This window comes from Acinonyx jubatus, chromosome D3 (genome assembly GCF_027475565.1).
Source record: "Acinonyx jubatus isolate Ajub_Pintada_27869175 chromosome D3, VMU_Ajub_asm_v1.0, whole genome shotgun sequence".
Classification (NCBI taxonomy): domain Eukaryota; kingdom Metazoa; phylum Chordata; class Mammalia; order Carnivora; family Felidae; genus Acinonyx; species Acinonyx jubatus.
This window is the reverse complement of record NC_069392.1, coordinates 81,618,722-81,641,687: the sequence shown is the minus strand read 5'-3', so window position 1 is coordinate 81,641,687 and position 22,966 is coordinate 81,618,722. Positions and strand designations below refer to the sequence as shown.

The 22,966-nt window shown below is 35.7% G+C and overlaps 1 protein-coding gene across 4 annotated transcripts in view; it reads left to right on the top strand.

Moving 5' to 3' along the window:
• CDH19 (cadherin 19) overlaps positions 1 to 22,966 on the top strand; it is a 99,946-nt gene that overhangs the window by 70,248 nt on the left and 6,732 nt on the right. For 3 of the 4 annotated variants that reach the window (XM_027069149.2, XM_027069148.2, XM_027069150.2), the window contains exon 10: positions 22,683 to 22,800. In XM_027069149.2, the coding sequence (XP_026924950.2) occupies positions 22,683 to 22,800 (118 nt within the window). Of the gene's footprint in view, positions 1 to 83; positions 242 to 22,682; positions 22,801 to 22,966 lie in introns of those variants that run through there. The other variant, XM_027069151.2, reaches the window with a different exon arrangement.

Here is a 22,966-nt window from a genome sequence, read left to right as displayed (position 1 = left end):
CATGCTCTTATGTCATAAGTTATGTATAATTTAAATTTCTTTTTAAAAAAATAAAATGTAACCTTCAAGCTTTCCACTTCCAGATTCCTCAAATTTTTGAAAAATCTGCTAACACTGGGAATTCGTAGTAAATCTTTTACATTTTGTCAATGTGATAAAGAAATGTTCTTTTTTTTGTAATTCTATAAAATAAATAATCACATGTTAATTAATTTTTATTTTTTCATTCATCATGGCATAAAGAAACATGATATACAAACATAAACATGAAGAGAAAGTGCTGGGATTTTTCTGTAGCTTATAACTATTATGTCAGACATATCAATCCCCCCAAAAACCTAATTTCAATTTAATTGCTAGCTATGTAAAGAATAGAAAGAATACTTAGTTTGAGATATATCACCGTTACTTCAAAGTCCTTCCCTCCCTCTTTCTTTCTTTCATTCGTTCGTTCGTTCTTTGCTCGTTTATTTTTACTTCACTATTTATTTCACATATTTCTCTTGTGGAACTCGCTCTTTTCATTTGCAGAAAGTAGAGCTAAAAACAGATGGTTCTTTGTTTTCAGTTCCACTACACAATAACCTTAAGTATCATTTGCAACTGTGGGAGTTTATTAAATGTCCTAAAACATTTTTAAAAATATATAAACTAGTTTTCCGAATACTGAATGTATGTACGTATGTGTACATATGCATGTATATATGTATGTAAGCGATTATATGTATATATATTTACTATAAAATCAATTATTTCAGTAGATTCAATTTATCAACAAAGCTAGTTGAAGACAATTTGGATTTTACAAAGATCAAAATTTTAATTTTCTACCAATAAATAATAATAGCCAACATTATGCTTTATATTCAGATACTTAATATTGTAAGAAATAGGCATATTTTAAGAATTAAGCTTTTCTGAATTGTTATGGATTGTTCAACGGTAACATAAAGGAAATCATTAGTAGCTCTTAAAATGTGTTCTGAAATTTATTTGGCTATGTTTATTTTAGAATATGTTTTATTCCAGAAATAATTCTCAAGTCTTGCCTAAAGCATATCCTAATTTTAAGATAATAATAAAATTATAATAAACATACAAATAAATTAAAACTTTAGCTACTTGTTTTGAATTGGTTAGGATCCAGGGTTTTTGATAAAGTAAAAGGTTAATATAAAACTTTCAGAGAGACCCTGCCCCCAGATCCAGAATCAAACTAACTTAGAAACCTGTGAATGGACAGTACAGTTTAAAACGAGTCACAGAAACAGAATGCAAATGACCTGCTTGCTACCCATGACTCCTATAGAAACTGAGTTTAGACATTTCTTTGAACTTGGCATTATAAATAGATTATATACTTAGAAATTTAGCATATCTGCTTTTCTCAGACTTTTCAAACACATCTGTCTACCTGGACACATCAACACACATCATAAACTCAAAATTAAAATAATGTTGGAAATAATATATCTTATAATTTTCTAAATCTCTACATCTTACATTTCCGTATTTAGGATAACTTATATTTTTACAATTATTATAAGCACGATTACAGTTTGTAGTTACTGTAATATAAGTTCTTTAAAGTTTAAATATTTTATGACTTTACATAAGTGCTCATGTGTTCAGAGTGTCCCCCTGATTAGACAGCTATTTCCAAACTTAAAAAAATAAGCTTCACTTACTGCATTTTCTATACACTTATGTCTATAAATGTCCAGGGTGGTAACTCCACTTACCCAGTAAAGCTGCATGTTCATTGATCTCAGCTGGGCTGAGGTGGAGGGAAGATTTGGGAGATAACACAGTTCACATCACAAGAGACTTGAGACCAGCGCCCCAGCCTTAGGTGATGAACACGTCTAGGGTGATACTACTTAACTCTGATGATGACACCAGCGCCTTTATTCTAACTCCTCAACTGTTGTTTGTAACAACTGTCATCAGTCACGTTTATAACAACCTTTTCAGTTTTTGGATCATGTGAGAAGATGGAAATACACATTGCTAGTAGGAACTGGCCCCCTCCACCATTGCATTAGAGTTTACTCGTGTCTTTACTCTTTGCCCATATTCTGGCTCAGAAGCAAGAACTCAGAAGTCAGTACACTTGTAATATTGTGGAATACTCACCTCTTTTGAGAAGAGTATTTGTGGTTTGGTGTCGTTTTGGTTTCTTTTTTTTTTTTTTTTAATTTTTTTTAATGTTTATTTTTGAGACAGAGAGAGACAGAGCATGAACGGGGGAGGTGCAGAGAGGGAGAGGGAAACACAGAATCCGAAACTGTCTCCAGGCTCTGAGCTGTCAGCACAGAGCCCGATGTGGGGCTCGAACCCACCAACCGCGAGATCATGACCTGAGCCGAAGTCGGACGCTTAACCGACTGAGCCACCCAGGCGCCCCTTGTTTTGTTTTCTACTCACTGCTCAAGGACAGTGGCGCCATGATCACAGGAGGCCCCAGGCATTAGGGCAAAGACGAATTCACAGAAAAGGGCAGAGTAGCTGGAATTCCCTACAGCACAGTTTTCTGACTTCAGTGCTTAAAAATGTCAATGGATTTTCCAATACCGGCACATAGAAGTGTAAAACTCACTGGCCTGGTGTTTAACATTCTCTTTGATTTAGCCACAATTTATCTATCTTGCTTTGTAAAAAAAAAAAAATGTAGATACTTTCCTCTTCATACTCTGAATTGCTTGTCATGCAAAATAGAAATTACAGTTTCTACTTCAGAGTTTTTTTCGTATCAAATCTTCTTTCTGGAATGCCCCTGTCTATTCCTATTGGAATTTTAACTGTACTGCAAAAGTGAACTCACATGCCACATAATCAAACTGTTTTAGAGAAACCAAACAGATAAAGATAGGGGAAAGGGAAAAGAGAGACGGAGAAACAAAGAGAAGCAAACAATAAGAGACTCTTTTTTTAAAAAAATTTTTTAATGTTTATTTATTTCTGAGACAGAGAGAGACAGAGCATGAGAGGGGGAGGGGCAGAGAGAGAGGGAGACACAGAATCTGAAGCAGGCTCCAGGCTCTGAGCTGTCAGCACAGAGCCCGACGTGGGGCTCGAACTCACAAACCATGAGATCATGACCCGAGCTGAAGTCGGTCGCTCAATCGACTCAGCCACCCAGGCACCCCAAACCACAAGACACTCTTAACTATAGAGAACCAACTGACAGTTACTGGAGAGAAGGTGGGTGGGGGGTTGGGCTAGATGGGTATTAAGGAGGGTACTTGTGATGAGTACTGGGTGTTATATGTAAGTAATGAATTACTAAATTCTACTCCTGAAATGAATATTACATAATATGTTAACTAACTAAAATTTAAATGAAGATTTGAGGGGTGCCTGGCTGGTCAGTTGCTTAAGCGTCCGGCTCTTGATCTTGGCTCAGGTCATGATCTCTCCGTTTATGAGATCTAGTCCCACACTAGACTCTGCACTGATAGCGTGGAGCCCACTTGGGATTCTCTCTTTCTCTCTGCTCCTCCCCTCTCAGCTCTCTCTCTCTGCCCCCTTTCTCTAAATAAATAAATAAACTTAAAAAAAAGTCTTTAAAAAAAACTTGAAATACTAAAATAAATAAATAAATAAATAAATAAATAAATAAAATACAAATAAGTATATATTTACAATGTCCCAGACATGATTCTAGCAACATTATAAACATTAAACCAATCCTCAAAAACTTGAAAAAATGTGAGGGAAATATATCATTTTCCAGATGAAAGGGCCCAGAGAAGTTGTTACTTCCTAAGAGAGAGAGATTTTATCCCAAGTGTTTGGCATCAGAATAGATGCATAGAACCATTATATTTTGTTGCCTCTCTATTCCTAGTTTGAATAGACCTTATATATTTGTGAAATGTGTCATCTCTAGTTTAGCATGTTTCCTGGATTCCAAGATACTTGTGAACAGTGAGTGAGTTTATTTTTGTATTCTCAACAACATGCAGTGTGGTTCCCGATAATAACTACTTGAATAAATGAACAAAGCATGAAGACAATAGTTCTTGAAATAAAGAGTATTTTTTCTATAATTCTCTGGGGATATACATTTGAATTTATTAGCCTTGCATAGTATGTTTAAAACGTTGCAGTATGATGAGATCCCTTTAGGAGAGACTATGGACAGAGTCAAGAATCAGTCTAAAGACTGAAACCTGGATACTCCAATACTGGTGTTTGGGGGTCGGGACGCACTAGAAAATGAAATTTGCAAGGAACAAACCAGGAAAATATGATAACATTGAAACAAAAAAAAAGTGTTCTAAGGAGGAAAGGGTTATAACCTGTTTTATTTTCTGCTTACAGTTCAGGTAAAAGCAGAAAAGAAAAGATCCCATTGAATTTAACAGTAGAGATTTTAGACTTACTAGAACATTTGTAGTCAATATTTGTCACGTGCCTAATGACACCCAGGAAGAAAATATAAAGTGAGAGTATGAAAGAACATAGGGCAGAGCCTTTGGGAATGGCAATATTGAAGGATTCAGTAAAGAAAGAGAAGACAGAAAAGTAGACTGAGTAGGCATGACCCGTCATGTAGGAAAGAAACAAGACTGTTGATGCAGAGGTGCATGAATGCAACATTTTTTGAAGAGGAAGTGTCAGTAGACTTCATTCCCACTATTCTAGGAAAGAAAAAAAAAATCATCCTCATAGTTTACCATATGGTCAAATTTATTCTTTAAAAATATGTAATTTGTATAAGTAACTCACAGCTCTATAAATAAAATGACAGTGCAAAATAACTTTATTAAAATGTGGCAAAGAGAAATCTCACTGGATGCTTGTTAGGAACGGCAAATCATGACAGAATTTAATGGTAAATCATATTACTGCAATAAAGGCCAAGACTATTGGAATAGGGGAGACAGATGCACTTAACTTTGAAACAAAATGCAGGAGAGTTTTTAACACTGGGCTGAGTTAGTGAAGAGAAGGCCTAGGGGACACATTGGGGGAAGGGGAGGTTGGCCCATGTGATTAGGCCATCTGTGTGATTGGCTCTTACAGAAGTTAACTTCCCACGCTCCCATAGAGACTGAGAGATAGGGGTCCTATCTTAATGGATGTCTACATTTCAAAGGGATGGTTTTAGGGTGTTAAGAAAGACCAGCCTGATTTCTAAAATTGGAAGTTTGGGAGAAGATTTATCTACATTACCAAGGGGCAGAGAAAGAATTTGCAAAAAGAAAGAATCTATTGTAATTGGTCTAGGAAAATAGAGGGCAGGAGCCCCTAGTCAGGAAGAAATGTGTCGAAAATTGAGTCAGGCTGAAGGCAATGCTATGGTCCTCTTGGTCAATGTTAACAAAATATAAACATGATAAATATGCATTTGTGGGTATGTAATACTTCAAGAAATTTAAAATATCTTTCATAGCTCATATTTTTGTTGAAGAAAGAATGGCTATATTCTTTCCTCCATGATTGCAAAGCATTTAATCTTTAGATTTATAAACAGCAAATATAATAATCACTCTAGTTAAAGAAAATTTCCATTGCATTTCCGTCCTTCCGGTTACATTTAGATACATTCTGCCTTCAGTAGTTTTCCATTTGCAGGATAAATCAAGTAGATTTTGGTGCAAAACACTTATAAAAGACGAAAAACTACTGTCCTGTTTATTTTTAGCAAAAGAGAACGGCCCAGATTCTTATCACAAAATATCGTGTGATGAAGTCCTTCCTGTTGAATGACTAAAAGGATGATTACTATATTTTCCCTTTATCCTTAAATTCATATTGTTCATTTGCTGATTCTTGATTTTGAGAATATTCATCTGTTTTATCTTCATCTGACGACTCAGTCTCAAACACTCTTTTTTAATACGTGATCGGTTTCTCCATCGTCTTGGGTCTATAGTGCTGGTTTCTGCTTTTGGGTTTCATCTATTCACAAATTACTGTGAGATGACTTCCTCTGTCAGTTTTTTCCCTCTGTCATTATAAATGTAAAAGGAAGCATTTCGAATTTTCAACTGTTTTTAAAGAAAAAATAAAATCAAACTAAGAAGATAGTGTATAAGTTTTTTGATGCCTTTTTGAGCGATGATGTAAATAAGCAACACATTTAAAGAACAGGAAGGAGAGAATGATACAATGGGGAAGATTTATTTCATTATTATATCATCCTTCCAGGCCTTTCATCTTGCAAGTTACATGTAAGTCTTTTAAAAGCACATTAGATTAGGAAATATTTACAAGTAATGATGAAATGATTTGCAAAGATGATGAAATAGCAAGATGTTCAAGGCATCAAAAGGATCACTAAGTTCCTTTAATGCATTCTTGATTTACAAAAGTGTCCAATGTACCCCTTCAGTAATGGAAGGTAAGATTAGTTATTTATTTCATAATAAGTTAATGTTTCCTTATTATTAGGAACAGTTCTAAATGAAAAAAAAAATGAAATACCAATCTTTAAAAACTAAGTAGAACTGCTCAACAAGAAACTTGAATGCTAATTTTTGATGCAACAAACTTGAAAGGTATGTTGAGAGCTGAACTCTGTGGAGGAAGAAATATGTCTGTCGGATGTAGCGGCATGGAATTCTTATGTGACTTGCTAGGGGTTAAATGCTATATGGGAAATCTACGACATGCTATACTTTTTTATAATTTTACAGATGTATAAAAGTTTGGTAACATTTTCAACATCATGTAGCTTAGGAGAGATTGAGCAAGGATTATAATTTGTGTCTGTGTCCAAGAATGATGCTTCTTTTAATGATGCCCAGATAATTATAGAGACTAGCTATCCTTAGATTATTTGCACAATACAAAAACCAATAGAAAACACGTGGTTTTCTAAAAAAAAATTCTGTACTAATAAATAATTACCTCCAATTTTAATGACAAAAATAAATGTGAAATCAATACAACTGAATCTCGGCTCCTTTCTAGGATATGCATAGTTCAAACACAGAAAAAATGACACTGGTCAGTGCTATTTCATAATCAGTTCCCTTTAAGGAGGAAGGCCAAGAATCATCAAAGAAGTCAGGAAACTCCTATGTGTCACTATTGAATTTAGAAACTTGTCCAAAGTCTTTAAGTACCTGAAAGAATGATACACAGCATGGCTACTTGCAATGGTCCTCCACTCAAATCTAAGGGGAAGCCAAAGCCTCCCCCCCCCCACATTGCTACACACACTGTGGTTTATAAATTGAAATCAATGTACAGATTACGAGAGCTGCCGATATATCCAACAGTACCATAGATATTTTCTTCTTAACACATGGTGGGTGATGCCTTATTTAATAATGTGGGTGTTAGGGCGCTTATGGCTCCTGAATTGTCATCGTTTGTGCCACGTTTACTCAGACATTACATGTGGAATCGATTGAGTTGGGCTCACATTTCTTGTTTGAAATTGACTTGGTAGGCTTCCTTCAAATACAATCGAAGCCAAGCACCTAAGATCAATACGTACCTCCCTCTTTCAAAAGTGCTCTTAATCTCTTACTTGTTCCTAAAAAATCAGATAGCAATGTGCGAAACTTACAACTTAATGGAGTAAGCTCTCAAAAAATATTTGCTTTAACAGATAATAAAGCATATCCTGTGTAACTGAAATGATTTGTATGCAGACAACATAATTATTTTTAATTTAATAGTGTTGATAAGCAAAATATTAGAAGCATTCAGTTTATTTTTTTTTATTATTTTTGACGTTTATTTATTTTTGAGAGACAGAGACAGATCATGAGGAGGGGAGGGGCAGAGAGAGGGAGACACAGAATCCGAAGCAGACTCCAGGATCTGACTGTCAGCACAGAGCCTGACACGGGGCTCGAGCCCACAAACCGTGAGATCATAACCTCAGCCGATGTGAGGAGCTTAACCAACTGAACCACCCAGGCACCCCAGCAGAGGAAATGCATTTTACTCTAGTTCCCTCTTTCTTCTCCCACTCTCTCCTTCCCCTCAACACTCTTCACCAAAGAGCAGGCCTCTGTGATGGTCAAAAATCCCCACACGGTATAGTTTAGAGAAGGCACACCTGTGCTCACCTATGTATACACACATACACACGTGGAAACGAAACAACAAGATGTAAGCAATCTACATCACAAAGAGAATTATAAATGGACCAAGAATGGTACGACAAACAGATCTTCAGGCATTCGTATCAGTTTCTGTGTACTTTAGACATGACCCATTAGTCTTTGATTGCTTTCATCGTTTCTGGTACAGCAATATGTTCTAGGCTCCGCCATTCATTAATTTATTGCTTTGTAGCTTCACAGTCATCCTTCAGTACCTGCTTAAAAAGTACCTGCGCTGTGACAGTGAGATAACGAATTGGTCCCTTTAGAGCATTTCTTTTATTGTGAATGCAACATTGAGCCTTGTCAAAGGAGGGCACTGAATGAATGAACACCACAGAAGAAAAAGGGCTGCTCTTCCTGGCTCCCGTGTACAGCATGTTTGAGTTCCCCTCTCTCATGCTGCACAGCTGGCTTTGTCCAGCCACAAGTATAGTCCCAAAGGTCCCGAAGGTATATTCCCTCGGCAACCATACAAGTCTTTCCCAGGCCTGATGAGTTCTATGCCGCCCTCCCAGAGCGGATGCCGTGAGCTCTAGACCTTGCACCTGCAGTGACCTCCCAGCTTTTTCTGCACTTCTGTCCACCGGCATACGTGTACCCTGGAGGTTTGTTCTGCTTGCCTGGAGAATGTGGACTAGCTCTGGCCTCGGCCACCCAGTGAGCTCCTTTGTCCTGAAAGCAAGACGCTGCAAGCATACGTTCTCCAAGGAGACCTAAAGCTTGTTTTGGAGACAGCCTCCCTTCCATACTTGTCCGTCTGGATAATTTCACTGAACTTCCAAGGGCCCTTTGGAGTTACTCTATCTTTATAGTTACTCTCGTATGGTAGCTTAATCATTCTTTATATTAATCTTCCTCCTTTTAAGTTGCTGCGTGCTTCCTGTCCCTCAATTGGACCCAGACTGATACTTCAAGCTCGTCTTTTTATATTTCCTGCCTCATGTTCGGAAGCAGTCATTTTCCTAAGATTTTGTGATATTGCGGTGGAGTGTTGCAGAACATACAGATAGAATGGGCAGTAAGTAAAGCTGAGATACCCACCCCAGAAAATCAAGAAAAATCCTGCTTCCTCTTCCTCTCTTGCTCTCACTACGTAGCTCCCCTATTCTCGGTCTTTCAACAATGTGGAAGATCACTCTAAAGGAAACTCTCCCACTGTTTGCTCTTTCTTTGTTCATTTGCTTCACTTATTTAAAATCATGTACTGTCAAGGGACACAGATAGGATAACTTTCAGAGGGCTTTCTTTAATTAGAACTATTACAAGTATTCAGAGGTAAATAATTTTCGCTCAAATTGCAAATTATAAGCCCACCCATCATTCATGAGTTGGGATAGTTCTGTCATACGTATGTGCATGTGTGCATAGAGGCACATATATATGTATGAAGCTATGCAACACTGTGGCAAATGATGCTTTTTTTTAACCAAATACTTTGAATTTCTAATACAGACATGCATCCTAGGAGTAGTCCAGAACTCATTACCTTAAATATGATTGAATTAATGTGGACAATATTTATTTATTTAAGTTTATTTACTTAGAGAGAGAGAGAGGGAGAAGGAGAGAGCACACAGGGGAGGGACAGGGAGAGAAGAGAGAGAGAGAGAATCCTAAGCACGCTCCACACTGTCAGTGCAGACCCCGACGTGGGTCTCAATCCCAAGAACGGCGAGATTGTGACCTGAGCCGAAACCAAGAGACAGATGCTCAACTGACAGAGTCACCCAGGTGCCCCTAATATGGACAATATTTAAGGGTGACAGTACCAAAAAGAGGCAAACAACGATTTTAAACATCAGAAGTGTCAGAGAAGACCGAGGATGCCAAAGCAAATTCAATAAAAAATATAATGCTTGAAAGCAGTGTCGAATTTAGTAAGTCTTTTTAATGACCAATAATTATATTCATAAACTCTATACCTTTTTCTTGAGATCAGTAAATTTTAACGAAATATAAAGCCAAAATATAGATGGGGAAATAACGACCTGCAAAGACCTGAAAAAGTCATTCTGTTATTATTATACACTAGCGCTTGCTGGTTGATAAGAAATCATCTTGTTTAACAGCTGGTTCCTTGGTATTGATGTAGTAAGTGATCTTTCAGAAATACTATGAGTGAGCTTGCCAGTGAGGAAATATTCACCTCCATTATACCCATTATAGATGACACCTTCATTATTTCTGAAAGTGAATTTTCTCTAGTATATGTTGATCCTACTGTGTTTACCCAAATCATTTTCTATAATTTGCTTTTCCTAAAAATTGCATAATTTTTATTTGTTATCAAGCACTGAATTCTATTAGTCCTTTAAAATAGAATGTCTACTGCTTATATTCATCAAGAGTGAGCATTTTTAATAAATTGATTTATGGAAAACATATTTATGAAATTATTTATGGGTATAGAAATACAAACAAAGTAAGTAGGTGAAAATGAGTATAAAATAAAATGTGCACATGTAGATGATCTTACTTAAGTTAGGAATAACAACCAAAGTAAAAGGTGTTTGGGGATGCCAATTATCCAATAAAGCACCTTAAACCCAATAAAGGAAAAGCAGTCTTTCTTTTATTTGTTTTTTATTTAATGTTTACTTATTTTGGGGAGAGACAAGAGTGTGAGTGTGGGAGGGACAGAGAGAGGGAAACAGAATGTGAAGCAGACTCTAGGCTCTGAGCTGTCAGCACAGAGTCCGGTGCAGGGCTCAAACCCACGAACTGCGAGATCATGAACGGAGCTGAAGTTGGATGCTTAACCGACCAAGCCACCCAGGCACCCTGAGAAAAGCAGCCTTTCAATTGGCTCCTAGATTAGTAGAACAACCAGATTAATGAGTCTTGAAATCACACAATTTAAGGCAATTAGATTCCAGAATAACCGATAAGTTATTCTCTAAAAGCAACATTCTCCCTCATCACCTTCATTTTGACACCAAAATTATCAGATTTTTTAAATTTGTATTTACAAATAATTAGGGTGAGACACTTTGAATTGTGACACTTGTTTTTTAAAGCTTGTGATATGACTATATGTGTGAGACTTTATAAGATTGTCCATGAGCTAAGCTGGTTCACTTTTATAATATAAATCTATGAATAAGTGGGTAGGGCAAAAGTGTAGCATTTTAAAAACTTTAAAATTTTCCAAATGCATTTCAGTGAGGATCAGTATGTCTTAAATCAATGTTCTATTATATACAATATTGTTTTAGAATTATTTTAGATAGGATTTTGCTTGTTTCTTCCCCAAATTTTAATTTCCTTTCTTTTTTAAACTCCAAATAGTAATTTCTTCATGACAAATTTATTTGGGAATGTTGGAGATTGACTGCTTGACTTCATTAGAATATTAGAAAACTAAACAATAAGTCACTTTTTTCTACTTAGTTATCATTCTTGGCACCAAAGTGATCAGAGTTAAGGAAAAGATAGGCATTTGGTCTTTCTCTTTCTCTCTCTCACTCTCTCTTTCTTTTTTTTTTTTTTTCTAGTGATATTATCTACTAAACCTTTAATGTAGTCTTAAGCAATACAAAGCACACAGCTTTCCAATGATAACTGAATGTATCTGTGTGAATTTGATGAATTTGCCTCTTTACCATTTGAGAAAAATTGACAGAATAGAAAAATAATTTTCATCCCCTTATTTGTTCTTTAAATGTTCCCCTTGTTTTTCATCTGTCTGGTTTTGTCCCAATGTTTAGAGAGACAAAGGGTACTTTAGAGAGGAATGCAATGAACATTTGCTTTCTGGTATTAATTTGGGGGCATTTCGTGGGCTAACTGATATTCTTCATTATTGTCTAAAAATCACATATGTAGAAAACCGTGGTTTTTAATTCAAATATGTTTCCCCTCGTGTGGGAGTGAAACCTCAAAAACAACAGTAAACAACAATGGCAGAAAGATTGCCTGATATAATAGCAAGAGAATTTTACTAGCTCACACACTCCCCAGATTAGATGATGATCTCACCACACTGACTACCGATTTCCTCATTTCATTTGAAAAAGAAACGTACATTGGCCCTATAATTCCTATCGTGTAAAGAGTTAGTAAGGATAAAATATTATTAAATGAGAAAATGGGTAGCATTGGCCTTTGTTAAAAATAATTTTGTTACTATTAAAATGAACAGTTAAGAGTAGTTTTAGAAGTTCTTAACATGGGGCTCATTTCCCTTCTAAAGAGATTCTAAATGAGCTGTAAGGTGTTTGTGCACATGTGACATTACCCAGAAACAAACCTGCCAATGTGGATTGCTAGATGAGGGTGCGAACAGATTAATAGTGTTTCATTCCAGGCTTAAAGGAATCCGTTATTTATAAACTAAACGTTAAAAAGTTACAAATTTCAATATAAACATTATTGTGGTTGGTTTGGTTTTGTTTATTGGAGTTTTGATTTTGTCAGATTCTTGATTTTTTTTTTTTGATTGGTTTGAAACAGATTAAGTTGTTGCTTCTTAAATCTTTGGAGCAATAGCTCAATAAATTGCATTTGCCATTTTTTTTCCTTAAAGTAATTAAATACTTCTCTTTTTGTTGACCAGATTATTTATTTGTAGTACAAGAAAAATGAAGCCTTTGAGTATGCTAATGAAAACAAACGAAATAATAATTAAATCAATAGGGGTACAGAAAACCCATATTTTATAATACAATATTTGTGTGTTCTAAAAAATGTGGAAACCTGGATAACGTGAACACTATTGCAGAGAAAATGCATAGATACATATAAATTCTCTAGTCTTTTCAACCAATTTTGCTGAGCCAATTAGATATTCATAGGAAAGAAATAGAAAAATCCACCTAAACCTCATACCTTATACAAAAGTTATTTCAAAATGTATCATACATTTATATGTACACCTAAAGCTGTAAAACTTTTAGAAAGAAGTAAACACATGAAAAAACTATTCTCTATGGCTACACAGAGTTCTTAGATATAGCACCAAAGGCCCAATCCATAAGAAAAAAAAAAGTATTGACTTTGTAATAATTAAAAAAATGTGGATATCTCTGTTAAAAGGATTAAAAAAACAATCTACAGATTGGAAGAAAATATTTGGAAACCAAAGATTAATCAACGGATTTATATCCGGACTATACAAATAACTCTTAAAACTCATCAGTAAAAAATTAAGTAACACAATTATAAAATAGGCAAAAGACATGACAAGACATTTCCCTGAGAGGTTATACGGAAAGCAAAAAAGCACACGAAAAGATGTTGACCATCATTAGTTATCTGGACAATGGAGTTAAAAATTACAATGAGATGTTACTACACACCGACCAGAATGGCTACAAAAACAACACCTGGTGACATCATCTAATGCTGGGGAGGGGTGACGTAAAAAGTGAATTATAGTTTGACAGTTTATTATAAAACTGAGCATGTACTTACCGTACAATCTAATAATCACACATTTGGGTGGAGTGTGGCACACGTCAGAGAAATACTGACATTTACATAAAAATATTCATGGCAACTCTATTCACAATACAGCCGAAACTGGAAATAATCTACATGTCAGTTACCCGGAGAACGATTAAATAAAGCGTGATACATCCATAAAATGGAATACTACCTGGCCATAAAAAGGAACAGATAATGAATACATGCAGAGGACAATGGATCTCAAGGGCATTATGTTTCATGAAAAAGGCAATACCCTAAACTTTATGTGCTTTATGATTCCATTTCCTCCAAAAGGAAGGAGTGGGGGTGTGTGACAAGATGTGCTTTATGATTCCACTTCCTCCAAAAGGAAGGAGTGGGGGTGTGTGACAAGAAAGAGAGGTATGAAGGAGTTCACCTGTGGTGACGAAACTCTTCTGTATCCTGATTGGGTGTGGTGACACTGGTCTTTACATGAGATCAAACTGTTTGAGTTACACTCATGCCAACACACACATGCACAGGTACATGGATGTAAGAACCAGTGAAAACCGATGAAATTTTCTCTTTAACACTATTGTACCCATCTGAATTTCCAGGAATTGAAATTGTACTACAGTTATGGAAGATGTAACCATTGGGTTCACTGAAACAAGTATTTAAAATACTCTATGCGGGGCGCCTGGGTGGCTCAGTCGGTTAAGCGTCCGACTTCGGCTCAGGTCATAATCTCGCGGTCCGTGGGTTCGAGCCCCGCGTCGGGCTCTGTGCTGACAGCTCAGAGCCTGGAGCCTATTTCGGATTCTGTGTCTCCCTCTTTCTCTGACCCTCCCCTATTCATGCTCTCTCTCTGTCTCAAAAATAAATAAATGTTAAAAAAAATTAAAAAAAATACTCTGCACTGATTTTGAAATTTTCGGAGAATCTACAGTTATTTCAAAATGAAACTTAAAAATCATTCGCTGGAATGAAAGATAATAAAAGACAAAAGATGTAAGAAAAATAACAAGAGTTTCAAAGAATAATCATTAATATTATTGAGAATACTTGAGGGCAAGAAATCCACGAAGTTGAATAATATCAAAATTATAAATTACAACTAATCCCTATGCTATATAAACTTTCCCAAAGCCTCCAAAACAAGGGAGCCTCCTCAGGTTACTTTAAATAGCTTTACTCACAGTAAAAAAAAAAAAAAATGACAGAATTAAATACCTGCAAACATAAAGTCAAACACAAAACTGTTATTAAGAATACGGCTGTCTGTAAGCATTATATGTGAATTGCAATTAAAAACAATTTATTAATGTATTAAGTGCTGATACACAGCACAGAAACGATATCCTTAGGAGAATAACAAAAAAATTAGATCTATGAATATTTTCCATTATATCAATATCTCAAAGGAACAAAAAGATACACACCAACTTTTCATTTGATGATGCTAAGAAGCCCTTTGATAAAATTAAACTTAAATTCTGGGTAATGAAATGCAGCCATAATAAGTATCGTAAGAAAAAAATGATAAAACTAACACCCAAATCAATAGTCAAGATCTCAATATTGAAACAAGTGGGGTACCATACTTTAAAACAATGATGGAGGGGCACCTGGGGGGCTCAGTTGGTTAAGCGTCCGACTTCAGCTCAGGTCACGATCTCGCGGTCCATGGGTCTGAGCCCTGCATCGGGCTCTGGGCTGATGGCTCAGAGCCTGGAGCCTGCTTCGGATTCTGTGTCTCCCTCTCTCTCTGCCCCTCCCCTGTTCATGCTCTGTCTCTCTCTGTCTCAAAAATAAACGTTAAAAAAAATTAAAACAATGATGGAGAAGAAATTTCTGCTTTCACACTGTGATTTTTCATAGTGTTCTGAACCTCAGGTCCATACAATAATACGTAAAATAAATTTTAAAAATTACTGAAAAGAAGGACATTTGTTTGAGGAAGTGAGATCTACTGCAGGACTGTAAGGAAATATGGTGGACTTTTAAGCACTTGAAGTCATATTTAAAAATGTAAAATCAGAGAGTTGCTGTTCAACCTGTATAAAGTGTCGGTTATACAAGATGAGTAAATCTGTGCCTGTAGTTAACAATGTGGTGTTGTGTACCTAAAAAATTTTTAAGAGCATAGATCTTAACCATGTTCTTAGCAAATTAAAGTTTCAAAATTAAAAAAAAAACAGAAATAACTCACTGCGTATTTCTATGATATATACCGGATGCTATCATTTTCACAGGTAATGAATTAAAAATCATTACGGAAATATTTTATGTGTTTTCTCATACTGTGAAGATCATTCTTGGTCTTATTTCCCACAGGCTTAATTTCTGGGCAAGATGACAAATTAAAAAGTGTCTATGTGCTTTGGATAGGTCATCCATATATTGTAGAAAATCAAAATACCAGAATAGGTGCCCTCGATCCTGGAGAAAATCAGGCATTTCCTTGATGATCCACATGGTTCTGTTTTTGTTGTTGGTGTGTAAATGCCCAGGGTGGGGAGCAGAGGAGGGAGAGAATACTCAGTAGTTTGCAGAATATGAATATAATAAATGAGCTGACATTAGGGCAATTTGCCTTTCCTGTTTGGTGGAAATAGTTCTAATTTTTCAAATTAATGATTCCCATTATCTTGACTGATACCAAATATCTTTTTGAGAAGTAAAGTATAATATCAGTGATGTTAGATTCTTTTATATCAATATTCTGTCTAATGTAAAGACATGTTGTCTCCATGTAAAAACTTTCTGCTGCCTAAATTTCCATGATCCTACATTATAATCTGGTTTTCTTCTCACCTTCCTTTCTTTCTTGTGTCCCGTCCTTTTAGTTTTTTTTTTTAAGATCACTCTTTCATGATAACTTCTAGATCTTTACGCCTGTTCTTTCTCCTATATTTCAAGCTGTATGCCCAGTTAACTAGAGAGTTCCGCTTGTATGTCCTAAGGTTACACCACATTTTCTTCTAAGCCTGCCCTGTTTTTTTCAATATCCCTTGCCAAATTACCATAACTCACCAAACTGTGCAGGAAAGATGGACGTGTGGACATCATCCTTAATTCAGTCTGGTCGTTTCTTCTTCATATTTAATCCGTCATTAATTCTGTTGATTCCATCCCCTGAGTACCTCCGTACTTTAGCCTCACTCACCCTACCAGAGACCTAATATACCTTCTGGAGTGAATCATGGATGGTTCTGCTGAAGGACCAACCTAGAAAATCAAATTTCTCTTCCAGTCTCACAGCTCACATGCAGGGATACACCACAGTTGTTGCTGTTATCAGTTAAGTCTGAGAGCATGGAGACAATTTCCATGGCAGTTTTTAGTGGTGGGAAAATAGTCAGAAGAATACATCGTACACCCTCTTGGAAAGGGTGAAATGTTACATTGATGATGTCAACATTCCCTATGGGAAAGTTGGAGTCTGGGAAACCTTCACCTGAGAGCATGCTGTTACCATCTTCAGTTTAGGCAAACACTTCAGCAATCTCCATATAATTTTTCATTTAAAATAACACGTTCTATAACTGTGGATGTTATTGTCTTTATGTATCACATCAGGAGGTTTTGAATACAAACCAAATGCTCCCCTGGATCATGGCAACAGCTTGTTAACGAGGTTCCCTATTTCCAGATCCACACTAAAGGTGTCTTCAGAATGAACATTCTAAAATGCAGAAATTTCCCAAACATTTGGATCATGGGATCTCAGATAAAAAATAAAATCTTTTTGGGGCACCTGGGTGGCTCAGTCAGTTGAGCAACTGACTTCAGCTCAGGTCATGATCTCACGGTCTGTGAGTTGGAGCCCCGCGTCGGGCTCTGTGCTGACAGCTCAGAGCCTGGAGCTTGCTTCGGATTCTGTGTCTCCCTCTCTCTCTACCCCTCCCCATGCTCATGCTCTGTCTCTCTCTCTCTGTCAAAAATAAATAAACATTAAAAAAATGTTTAAAAAATAAAAATAAATAAAAATAAAATCTTTTTTTTCCAAGTTATAACTTGTGAGTGGACCTCGGTATAAAGTACAAACTTGGTGATATGCCCTCCTAGAACATTCATGGCATCACCACTGCTCACCTCTGAAGTGTAATCTTTTATTTTTAGGTTAGATGCCAGGTCCTCTGACCCCCAAATGTTTAAGTATTATGTGTTTTGGGTGTTTTATTCTGCACTTTTATTCTTCAGGTATTACGTCCCTCTTCTCCATTCTCCACAGAATGTAAACTGTGGTGACAGAGACACTTGGTCCTGGCCACTGTTGCACCCCCAGGGCTTGAGATGGCTTGGTGTGTTCCAAATGCCAATGAAATATTTGCTAAACAGATACCTTTGGGATATTAGTCAAATATTTTTATACATTAATTTTTTTCATTTATATATTATGTTATATAAATTTTTAGAAAGTATGTTTTTAAAATCCATTTAACAAAAGGAATATATAGATATAGATATAGATATACTGATATACAAATTTAAGAAAGTACAATTTTTAAATGAATATAAGTAGATATCTATAAGTAAACATCAAACCATTATATATCTGTGACATTTAAATGCGTATAATTTTGTTAAAAGTCCTTTTTAGAAACGTAGAGTATCTCTGTCTCTGTCCAGTACCAAAACATTAGAATACTATGAGCTTCTCAACATTTTCTCCTAATAACATGCTAAACAAAGAAAGAAAACAGACTATCAACTAGATTTTCTTGTTAGCTCTAATTCTATTACTGTATTAATTAATACTTTGGCCTTTTGAACAGATATTCAACAACAATTTCGAATCCTTTATTTTCTCAAAACAAGTCTAATTTGTAATCATGTTCTCAGTGGAGTGGTATAAAAAGTGACAGTCTTACGCAAATGTGTTGACTCTATTTCCAGACGGTGGGAGAAAGAATTTGCATTTATAGCTTGATGTAAGGTACACCTACCTAGGATAACTAAATAAGCAGCAATTTAGTTGAAATTTTAAAAATCCTTCCATGTATTCATTTAGTGCAGCTCTCACTTTTTGTTTAATGTGTATTAATAGAAATTGTTTATTAAACACATTCCAAGGAATTCAGAATTTATATCAATACTCAATACCTGGATTTTGATTCATCATTTATTTTTTTAATTCATCGTTTATAATCTGATTTGAAAATTCCTCAGCTAATCCTGGAAGTAGATTTCACTGAGATCTACTGTTCAGGTAACGAAACAGACTCAAATGTATTAACTGTTTGCTCCAAATCCATGTATAATACTTACTTCTTTGCCTAGCTATCAAAAAATTGCATGTTTAATAAAGGTCATACCTATATTCTGTGTCAAAAATGAATGTTGTACTGATTTTTTAAATCAGAATAATTAATCTAGGAATGGCATTTTAGTAAGTTGGCCCATGTGTGCCTCTTTTTTTTTTTTTTTTAAAGAAGTCATTATGCATGGTAATGGACAGGTGCAAAATGATTATTTTTTTTCCCATGAGTATCTTTAAAGTCAAATACCATTTGTAGTTCTATAAAATGATTAAATGGAAACTTATGCCAATATTTAACTACCTTTGACCTGTAAATGCAAATTTCTTTCATTTCTACCTAATAATATGTTCTCTGTCTGCATTCATGGTTTTCACACGGTATTTCTTTGTCTGGATCACACTTGCCCCATTAATTCATGTTTTTTACTCAAGTATTCATTCACTTCCACCTTGGAAAATCATTTTCTTTCTCCTACGTTAATACTCAGATTATTTTCTTCTTTTTTTCCTCAACCATTATTTTTAGTGTCTCTCTTTTCCATAGGAATTATATTACTTATTTCTGTGCATGTCTCTGTCTTGTATGAGACTTCGTTTTGTTTGCTTCTTGTATGCCACATCCTTTACAGTGTCTTTTTGTTTTTTTTTTTTTTTTTTTTTGTATGCAAACTTCAGGAACAAGAACAGGTCCAGGGCTTGAACAATGTGTTCTGTGGGGGAATAGAAAATGGTTGCCAGGGGCTTGGGGGTGTGAGATAGAGGGAGAGATTGGTAAAGGATAAACTTTCAGTGATAAGATGAATAAAGTCCAAGGATCGAATGTGTAACATGGTGCCTATGCTGATAAAACTCTATACATTTGCTAAAAAAGTAGAACTTGGAAAAATGATAAAGATGTAAGGTGATGGATGTGGTAATTAATTCCATGGAGAGAATGTTTTCACAGCGTATATGTATATCAAATCATCCTGATGCACAGTTTAAATATTTTCCAATCTTATTTTTCTCAATAAATCTGAAGAAAATGTGCTCTGAGGCCCACGTTCGCTACTCACTTCACGCTAGTGGTAGCGTCAGCTTGCATTCAGATTCTGACCCAACCGTTTTATTTACCTGAGATCCTTAGGTGACCTGAAGCGAAATATAAATACATATCAAACGGAGACAATAATAGGATTTATCGCATAGGATAATTGTGAAGATGGCCTACGGTGATATATAAAATAATCTCAGGCCCTTAGGTGAGTTCCCATTGAGACGTGGTTATTTTTAGATTTTCTAGGCTGTCACACTGTTTCCATTATGGATTTTAAAGTGTTATAGATGGAGAATCACATGGATTGGGTCAGAAAAAAAAATTAGAAAAAACTCTACCCAAAACAAAGAGGACTTTAAAAATCTGAGTTCTCAGAATTTGTCATCACATGGCCATTCTTCTTTGTCTAATCTTTGCTTTTTGATTTGTCTCGGCCCCTCTCATCAATGTATATGACCACTGATAGGCTCCAGGTAAGTAGTTAGAAGGAGATCATTTAGAAATCTAATCAATGCAAAGATTTTTTCTTAGAATTTTATTTGAAAATGAAAACCAAAACCCTCCCATTGTCGTATGAAAAGGAAAATTGAGATCCTCAGTCAAGATTTTTGTGTTCAAAAATGTTGGCCCTGTTTGAGAAATGTGTGTTCTCAAGAATAATGTACATGTTCAGGGTTAGTTCAAAAGAATTAATGATACCTACTATGTGACTGATTCTGTCAGTGGCTTCCTATTTTTGTAAAGTGGTTCATATGTAACTTCAATCTATAAAGCAAGTTTAAGTGGAGGCACATACATTAAAAAGGGACCAAGGTTGGGGCGCCTGGGTGACTCAGCCAGTTAAGCGTCCATCCGATTTCAGCTCAGGTCATGATCTCACGGTTTGTGAGTTCGAGCCCGGTGCCAGGCTGTCTGCTGACAGCTCAGAGCCTGGACCCTGCTTCTGATTCTGTGTCTCCCTCTCCTCCTTCTCTCTCTGCCCCCTCCCCCAACTCACACTCTGTCTCGCTCTCAAGAATAAACATTAAAAAAAAAAGGGGGGACCAGGGTGCTGAAACCTATGCATATTCAGTTTGCCTATACGTATGTAGAGAGTAGTTTCATTAATTAAAATTATTTAAGAATATATATAAAGTGAAAATCTCACCAGTGTGCTTCAGCCTTCATTCACAAAAGGGAAACATATTCAACATTTAGTCTGATGCATGTATTTAATACAGAGTCAGGTAGTGAGATACATTATTCCTTGTCTAAAAATCAAGTCTGCATATGGCAACAAGATAAACATGAATTTTTGCAGTTTGCTATCAATCTTAATTAAACAAATATGCATATAATGAGATTACACACAGTATTCCACAGGATACCTCTTTTTCTGTGCAAATCCCAATAAGACTATGTTTTCATGAAGAAAACGCATATAAACACATACTGATTGTGTGAAAAGCACTTTGACAAGCTATGACATATGATTCTACATTTTTTTAGTGTTTATTAATTTTTGAGAGAGAGAGAGGGAGACAGGGTGCGAATGGGGGAGGGGCAGAAAGAGAGGGAGACACAGAATCGGAAGCAGGCTCCAGGCTCTGAGCTGTCAGCACAGAGCCCAACATGGGGCTCGAACCCACGAAACAGTGAGATCATGACCTCACCCGAAGTCAGATGCTCCACTGACTGAGCCACCCAGGTGCCCCATGACAAGTAATTCTAAAAATGCATCCTAAAAGTTAAGTTAGTATCTCCATTTTTTAACTATAAAAAACTAGTCAGTGGCAAAGCCAGGGTTCAACATATCCGTGTTTCAAGTTCCCCCTCCCTTTACCCTAACTATGATGATAATCCAAAATAAAAGCACTGCCCTAATACAACCCACATTTATTATTATAGGCATGGATTGAATGGAACTATGTTTCGTTGCATTAACACTGTATGATTATGATTTAATTAGGAATGCGTTATACAGAAAAAGATAAGTCAAGAAATAGAGAAATAATGTACAAATTATGTTAGCTCTTTAAGCAGGTGGATATGTATCTATTCTTTGAAGTATAACATTATAAATTTTGGGGCTGTCATCTTGCAGCTAAAGATATTTCTGTCTGACACATGGTTAAAAGCACTTTAATTCTAGAAAATCCAAAACAATAACTTCTATAATCAATTTACTTTAATTTCTAGAATGAATCACAATCTCACTATGTGATCATGACAGCATATCTCTTTTTTGACAATAATGAACTACTTGACTGACACATTCATGTCTGGAAAAAAAGAATTAACTGTGAATTGATGTGTTCAAAACTGCACTATTTTACTTTTTTTTATGATCTGAAATAGGAATTTATTTGATGTGGAACACTTTTGCCATAATCTTTATGGGTCAAAGGAAATCATGTACATTGCCCCTAAGCTCTAACTGCATTATTTCCTCAAATCAATTTAAAAACTCATTAGTTTAGCTAATACTTTAGTAAGACAATAAGTTTACCGCAGTTATGCTCTCAAATAAGCAGGGAATATATAACTGCAACAAATCATAATGGCCACTATTCAGAAAAGGAAGGGAGAAGGAAAAAAAAAGGAAGAAAGGGGGAAATCAGACAGAGAACATGGGAGGGAATCTTGATTTCTAAGCAGTAATACTTTGAGAACTTCTAACAAACTTAACTGATGGAAATCATCTTATCCATCAAGACTAATTTATTATACAATATCAAGTCACTCTTTTAAAAGGTACAAGTGAACTTATTTATAATCTGAGAATATTGTAATATTCTCCCAAATTTGAGTTATCTTCTGCAATATCCATAAAAAAATGGTAAAACAGTTTTGATGAAAGGTAATGATGACGATAATCTTTCTAACAGTAGTTAGTTTCTAGAATCAAAAGCTAGCAACCTATTTCTGTCTTTTCTAGGTAATTCAGACCATCAGTGCAGTGGATAGAGATGAATCCATAGAAGATCACCATTTTTACTTTAATCTGTCTGTGGAAGACACAAAGAACTCAAGTTTTATAATCATAGATAATCAAGGTAATGGCATTCGTCATAATGGCCTTTTATCCTTTCTTTGAGAAATGTGTTTGGTTTTAAGGGAATTTATAATGCTGCTGCTTTTTATATGGTTCTTGGGATATGATAACGTTGAGAGAGTAGGGAGTGGCAATGAAAATGGTAAACAAAACTCAAAGTCAAGTTC